The sequence below is a fragment of the Danio rerio genome, chromosome 3, assembly GCF_052040795.2.
Source record: "Danio rerio strain M-AB ecotype USA chromosome 3, GRCz13ab, whole genome shotgun sequence".
NCBI classification, from domain to species: Eukaryota; Metazoa; Chordata; class Actinopteri; order Cypriniformes; family Danionidae; genus Danio; species Danio rerio.
The window spans coordinates 44,118,553-44,126,796 of NC_141023.1; the positions used below are offsets into that span (position 1 = coordinate 44,118,553).

General features: G+C 32.6%; 1 protein-coding gene across 2 annotated transcripts; it reads right to left on the minus strand.

The window, feature by feature from the left end:
* Nucleotides 1-659: 659 nt before the first annotated feature.
* On the minus strand, nucleotides 660-3,597 carry LOC147846007 (uncharacterized). Of its 2 annotated transcripts, XM_087245072.1 has the most exons (6): nucleotides 3,552-3,597; nucleotides 2,882-2,941; nucleotides 2,710-2,778; nucleotides 1,974-2,085; nucleotides 1,598-1,709; nucleotides 660-882 (listed from the first exon to the last, which is right to left on the minus strand). In XM_087245072.1, exons 2-5 carry the CDS (start codon nucleotides 2,913-2,915, stop codon nucleotides 1,622-1,624), a joined length of 303 nt encoding a protein of 100 aa, XP_087101198.1. In that variant the 5' UTR covers nucleotides 2,916-2,941; nucleotides 3,552-3,597; the 3' UTR covers nucleotides 660-882; nucleotides 1,598-1,621. The 2 variants fall into 2 exon arrangements, 1 of the variants encoding a protein (XP_087101198.1); XR_015481135.1 differs by lacking the exons at nucleotides 660-882; nucleotides 1,598-1,709; nucleotides 2,710-2,778 and having other exon boundaries at nucleotides 2,045-2,085; nucleotides 3,552-3,594.
* Nucleotides 3,598-8,244: the final 4,647 nt, after the last annotated feature.

Below are 8,244 nucleotides of genomic sequence, written 5' to 3' on the forward strand. Positions count from 1 at the left end.
TGTGCTGCTGCACATTACTGTGTGTGTAAAAAGCAGAGTATATGCATGTTAAGTACCTGTCTATACAGTTGGTGCATATTACTAATGCACTGTTTAAATAAAACAGTGGTGCAAAACATGGAAATTATAATAGTGTCGGGACAGTGAGGTCTGAAACCACCACAAAAAAAAAAAAAAAAAAAAAAAGGCAGCTTTGTTGCTTTTGTCACTCTTGAGGTCACACTTTATTTTGATGGTCTGAATTTAAGTTACATTCACTGTAAACGATTTCTTGTTAAATTAACAGTAAGTTACTGGCAACAATTATCCAGTAGCTGCTGTATTTCATAAAACAGTAACATTACTGTAATACTAATTACATTAGTATTACATTTACTGTAAAATGTAATACATCATTTTACTGTTGTTGATTTTTACTGTAACACTAATTACAGTAGTGGTGCACATACTGCAAAACTGAAAACAGTATTTTATTGTACATTTTTACCATGAAGAACTACAGTATTTTAATGTTACTTTCATTATTACTGTATAGTATTTTACAGTTATTAAATGTTATTTTATTTTATTTAATAGTGCTACTTTATAATGGGTAAAAAATGTTCAAAAGTGTTATTTTAACTGTTCAAGACGTACAAGAAAAATAAAGAAACTGAAACTTTAACTTCACAATAAAGATTTATTGTGTAAACCATGCTAAAACAGTAGCAATAATTCAATATAACAGAGCAACAGAACACTAATAAACAATTGATCATTAAAACCAGTCAACAATTAATGCATCAAAAATTATTACAATTTAAAAAAAGGTGAGAATACTGCTACAAGACAGGAAATGATGAAGGCCAAATGATGTGGAAAGGGCAGCAAATGATGATGATCCTGCAAAAATGACAAGCAAAATCAATCACTGAAGTAAAAACTAATCATCCCTCAAACCATTTAATTCATTCAGAAACCAAACACTGCACTGCTGTTTAAATATATATATATATATATATATATATATATATATATATATATATATATATATATATATATATATATATATATATATACATATATATATATATATCAGTTATATAAAACAGTTTTTTAATTGTTTTTGTTGGTGAAATACAGTTTGTTGTCAATTTACAATTACACTAACGTTAATGGGGAAAAGATCAGCGGGCATTGTTCTTGAAGATCGCTAGTCAGGTGTCCACACAGGTGTGTAAAAAATAAAGTCTCATCTTAACTTAATGTCCGACTCTGTATAGCTCGAATATCTGATTCCATGATCACACTACTAGTGCTTCCACAGATTTAAGAGGGGTGAACACAGTTCATTCTGACTTTAAAAGGCTACATATTTAAAATTAAATAAATCATTTCATACAATTTATTTATTTATTTATTTTTTATACGAACACCTCTCCAGTGACATTTCCTCAAACTGAATCATCATAACGTTACTGTGCACAGCATCAGTAAAACGTTTAGAATAATTTAAATACTTAATTTTTTAAAACAGTCACTGCTGATTACAAACTAACATTAAAGCTAAGCTTACAGAAATCCTGTATGCATGACAATATAAAGATGTATTACTCACTGATGTCGAAGCACTTCCAGGTCATCAGAGATGTAGACAGGACAGAATATGTGCGATCAAATGAGCTCTTGTGCAGCCTTTGTTGGACATCCAGGTAGTATGTTCACCCACACTGTAAGAAACAAAAACAGAAACAATTTATTAAAATGTCAGGGATAGTAAACATGTTTGGTCTACAGAGAGAAGAAAATGTTTACTTTAAGCATTGATCCTAATGAATCTATTTCTGAACTACATTTAACCTTATCACGGAAACAGCATTTTTGAGCTTTTAGACCAGGGGTGCTCAACCTTGTTTGCTTTAAATTAGAATTAAAACAATAAATCTCTATGTCAAATAAAATACTTCAGATCTAAATAAAGCAGGTGCTTTTACCTAAAGGTTCCTTCCCTCCAGTTAGTTTGGCTGCAAATCCTTCCACATCTGTGCTTTATTCGGTTCTTGTCAGAGTAACTGGTGTCGCATTCCAGGTCCATCACAATCTGGGCTAGAAGGACAATATGACAAAAGACAAGACATATATAAATAAGTCTCAGAATAAAATATTTAAAGAAATAGTTTACTATTTTGCCACTATTTACTCCACGTGTTTTAAACTAGTTTGAATTTCTGTTAAACACTAAAGCAGATATTTTAAGAATGTTAGTAACCAGTAACTATTGACATCCATATTTGAACCAAATATCTTTAAAAAATATGAGTTTGTGTTCAACGGAACAAAATAAATATATAACTATTTTGAAACAAGTGGAGGATGCCAAAGATGCTATTATTTTCATTTTTGGGTGAACTGTCCCTTTAATTCAAGTGTCAAGCAATAGTCATAAAAACTGATGTGTCGCTTGAGGAAAACTAAATCAAGTACCTTCTGTGAACAAGCAGAATCATTATGCCATTGTATTCAGTGATTCTCTTTTACATTTTCCCACTATGAAACGATAGCTTCAACATGCAATCCATGTTAAGACAAAAATGAATAGCATAAAATAACATATTGAACTAAACTTACAGTTTCCAGGCTGTTTGAAAAAAAAAAACACATATGCCCAGTAAAATTGCTAATAAACACAAAGACAACAGTTAGAGAAAAAAATGTTTGTCTAATATTTACTCAGCACTTGGTAGGCAAATAGCATAGCCGTGGCTGTTTTAACACCAGATATTTTTATCTTAGGAACTGCTGGAAGAAGAAAAAGAGGTTGTACATGAAACTCCTCACAACAAATCTATGAACAACTTGACATTACAAAATCTAATCAAAATGAGGAAGACATCAACATTACCTTGAATAATCAAGTGAGGAGTGATTGGTAGCATCAGTTTTTCAACATCAATTACTGTAGCTGAAAAACAGATAAATATAATAAGAGTAAAATAAGACTTAACATTAATTAATCTAAATCTATGGTACAACCATACCAATCTGTATGGGGTTAAAATACATTTGTACACAAATCATTCCCTGACCCCATCAATTTCTCTTAGAATAGGATGGATATATATATATATATATATATATATATATATATATATATATATATATATATATATATATATATATATATATATATATATATATATATATATATATATATATATATATATATATATATATATATATAACGTTAGTGATAATGACTTTGGCTTATATCTGTGTACTCAGAACGTACACTCACCTCAGGTACACCTGAACACCAAAAATTAAATGTACAATTAATGACACACTATACATCAAGCTCATTAACATTATTGAGAAATAGACAATTAATATGTATTTTGTTAATATTAACTTTAGCTTAAAATAATTCAACTGCATTTCATTTTCAGCTCAATTTAATATAACAGTTAAGACTCAATTCATTATGTGTTTAGTTTAAATAACTAACTTACAGTTGAAAAAATTTACCATAATGATAGCTTAGTCAGAATGACTATGTGAAGACCAGAGCTTACCTTAACGGTAAACGTTTAACTTTTCATGGTGACTTCGCCTTCAGTGCTGAAATAGAGAATGCATTAATGCAGTTACAATAAGTTAAAGTTATGTTTTTTCATTAACTTAGCGTATGGTCAAAAACTCACTCAAGATAAACTCACTGTATCTAATACCTCGCAAACACTACAATGACCGCCTGGCGTCTGTTATTTCTTGTTTAAAATACCATTTGTTAACGGACAGCGTGACAAAACAAGAACCTAACTAATGTCACTTGGTTAATTCTTTTAAATTACACACTCAATACACAGAAATATATACAAAACAATCCTTCAATGGACAGAATTTGACTTTAAAACACTTACCGAGGATGAATTCGCTGGATGAAAGACGACAGGTGAATTTCAAATTAGGAGAGCCGTTGCCTGCAGGTCGAGTCGTGTCCGTTCGGTTCTATGAATCGGCTCCTTAGTGAACAGTAAAGATTTGAATCCGCCTAAAACCGATTCCTTTTTGTATATTATTCATTACTATTTCGTTATACTGCTTGGCCACACGCATTTATACACTAATTATACACTAATTGCATATTGCTGAATATGCTTGTGAACACGTGTGATCAAATAATTCCCGAGCAAACGGTTCAATACGATTCAGAGTCGCTCGAGTGCTGAACCGAACCAGTGCAAACGTGATATTGATTACAATATAGTAACATTGTTTTTTATTCACTTTACCAGCGAAATTATTACATATATCTGACCTTGACAATAAGAATAAAGTTCGTTAGAAGTGTTTTGAGAATTATTTTTTTTTCTCCCAGAATTCATTTCACATCAACAAGCAAATGGTAATGGCGGATGAGAAAGCCCAGCTAATATTATAAATATTGCGTTTAATATGTCACGAAATGAAATTTTAACAGTGTTTCATGCGAGAATGTAGTTCTTACAAACTCAAATCTGTGGGTTATTTATAGATATCATGTGTAAATTTTAAGCGTGCTTTGCCGATAGCGGAGATTCTGACCTCCAGGGTGTCCATCATCACTCATGTATCCGGCGAAACGAGGTTATAATCGGCTAGACATGTGAGACTTGCCCTGGTCTTAGATGGCTCTATAATGAATGTGTTATGAAATTTAGTTTTAACCGTTTTTCATGCGGGAATGTAGTTGTTTTAAACTCAAGTCTGTGGTTTATTTATAGAGATGGTGCGTATTTTAAAATATTGTTTTGAAAATGCGGAGATGTGACCTCCATGGTGACGGGTGCCCAATCCTCATGAATCCGTCCAAAGCAGGCTGGTCATTCTGACATTTAAGCTGACTTTGGTTTCATGAATCAATTACTTTTGTTCCAGTTTACGTTTTGGTTAAGCACAAAGCTATGTTGATTAAAAATTATTTAATATTTTCATGTTAACCTTATAAAATTAAGGTGCAGTACACCCAAAAATGGAAAACCAGGGGACAGCTTTATGCACTGAACAGTCTGAAGAAACTGGTTAGTTTATTTTTCTTCACAAAATACTTTGTCAAAAAATAAAATAAACATAATAATAATAATATAAAGTGTGTGTAGAGTTTTTCATGGTCATTTGCAGTACTGTATTTAGATGCACAGTAACTGATTTTTTCCCCAAATTCATTGTAAAATCTGCAGTAGCATACTGTTAATCATGTTCACAGTATGGAAATGTTGAGAATACATTATCATGCTGTGAAAACAGCAATATATACAGTAACACACTGTGCACAGCTTATACAGTAAACAACTGTTGAGAAATGCAGTATAATACCGTGAAAACAACAGAAATCGTTTACAGTGTTGCATATACATGCCAACTAATTCCCATTAGATTATAAGCAGACTGTTAGGTTAGGGTTAGGGATAGTTGACAAGTACTTGCAAAGTTTCTTCTAGCCAGTTATATGTCTGATGCAGGAGCACTATAAACAGATATTAAGCAGACAGTTTTTTTAATACTCAAATGGACCATCAAAATAAAGTGTTACCACATGTGACGCCACTTTGTGCCTTTTCTTTTAGATTATTTAAGAAATTTCTAACACTGACTAGTTACATGACTAGGTATACTATATTAATGACACATAAAAGTGATGTGTCCCCCTATATATAAATAACTCTTATAATTAATCATCCATATTAAACACATTAAATCGACAGCTCTAGATTTCAGGTTCCCATTATTTGGAAATGATCCATCTGGACAAGATTACAAAATGCCTGTTAATTGAAAAGCAAATGACAAACAGGACTAAACGGTCCCTACCATCATTCATGATAAGTAGTGTCATTTAACAGACGCCTCTCCTTATTACAGCTACTCCTTTTCTTTTCTCCCCCTCTGCTGAGAGGTAGACCACCATGTTTGTCAGTGTTTCATGTTGAGCATGGTTCTTTCCCCTGTGTGAACTCTGATTTTCTTTTAAGTGGTTTTTCCAATCCTTTTATACCTCATCCCTCCTTACATGTCCCTCTAGATGGCTCTGAATTAAATAGTTCATTAGCATTTCATACATCAACGCAACCTGCCCCGCGAGGACCCAAGGTAGTAGAGGGGCGATATTACAACACAGCCTTTTCTCTCATTGTTGATTGAGGGTTCATTAGAAAAAAAACTAATTACTGGTTTTAATTATAGTGCTTTCTTTATTAATGCTCGTTTGCTTGTTAGAACTACTCGAGTTTTTAGAGATCACATTGTAGGGATGGTTTCAATGGCATTACAAAAACTTGACAATTATAACATTTTAACAACTGAGGCTTAGGAAAAATATAATGATAATTTGTTGATTCTTGGATATTACATGTCAGTTTACATGACATATCCAATTACATTATTTCAATTCAGAAATGATTTGACATTCATTTTTCACATTCTGAAAATTTGCTATCTCCCGAAATGTATATAGGGTTACGTTTTCAGAATGAGCCTATGTTGAATCCATCCAATCAACCAAGCCAATTTACAGTTTGTTTTATTTGTTTTTAAGATTTGTGCAATAATACAACGAGTACCAGTTGAGCAACCAAGCAAGTTTACCATAATACATTACAAAACACAAGAGAGGAATGTGATAGAAATTTTAAAATATGCTTATTTACAAACCACACACTGCAGTAAAATGTTTTGAGAAAATAACTTAGAATTGAGCAAGGAGCTGTGCATAAATAAATAGTTATTCATCAGTAATCACATTGGTTAATGCTACTGGGGTGAAATATTGGAGTAAATGAAATACTTCACACCTGTCCTTTGAGTTTGGAAGTCTGGAAATGTGAGTAGTGAATAAAATAAAAAGAATAAAAAAATGTTTGGAAACAACATATCTACTGAAAGGGTTATTGAAAATGAATGCATTACAAATCCTTCCAACCCAGTGTCATTCTTAATTTGTACAGCTAATTTCTGGAGAGCTCCAAATACGGCCCAAAATGTATATTTTTATTTTGCTGTTTTTGTTTTTGCAATTCCACCAAAGGTTGCTGTGTATGTTTTGAGATCTCCAACTACTCTTGCGAGGGACATACCTGCTATTTCCGCATAAATCCACCAGAAGCTGCTGTCGACTGACTGACTGTCTGTCTGTCTGACTGACTGGCTGACTGACTGGCTGACTGACTGACCCACCCTGCTCCTTCCCTAATCTCAACCAATAGTGTTTTCAAAACCACCAATTGAATCGCTCACTACACTTCTCTAAACACAACCAACAGTTTTAAAAAGCAATCCAGAAAAAGGAAAGCCCTTACCTATTTTTACCACATTTACAGATTTACCACATTCTTAACCTGTTGTTTCCTTGTTTGATTACTTTTCCGACTTGTTTTTGTTTTACCCGCTTTCTGGAACAGTTCTTTGCTGAACTTAAATCCTGTCAATGTGGTCAACTTCTCTCTGCGTTCACAGATGTAGATGGCTAGCTACTGCACAAACTGGTAACAGCGGGGAAAGCCATCCATACGGAGGCAAGCCTTCTGCTGGTAAGTGCAAAAAGAAACGGTGACATACCACCCCATAGCATTCATTTTAAAGATGAAACGGAGCCATACATACTTCTGGCTTAATTTGCAATCTCCAGAAATGTTTATAGGGCTACGTTTTCAGAATGAGCTGATGTTAAATCCATCCAATCAAGTAAGCCAGTTTATAATTTGTTTTAATCGTTTTTAAGTGCTGTGCATTAATACAATAAGCACCAGGTGAGCTACCGAGCAAGTTAACTATACAACAGTGGTTCTCAAACTGTGGTATGTGTACCAGTAGTGGTACATGGGTTTCCTTCTAGTGCTATGCGGAGGAATTAAATATGTCATATATATTTACATGCAAAATATATTTTTATATATTTAATTTATCACAAATTATTTATTTATGAATATGATGACACATAGTCTATATTTATGAGGTCCAAGCAAAACTTCCAGGTTTTGATGAATAGTTAATATGATATGTTAATACTTTACTCTTAAGTCCAGGAGTTTTTTTTACTTTTTAAGAACAGTAGTCAACCATTTTTATTAACTATTAAAAGCATATTTTAATTAGAATGTTGACATTTTATTTTGTTTGTTTGTTTGTTTGTTTTTACCTGTAAGCACAGTACAGTGGTAATGTTCAAACTATTTATAATGTTTAAAGTGGCGGACAATAATTAAAGGAATTAATCTGCCTGGTTTTTGA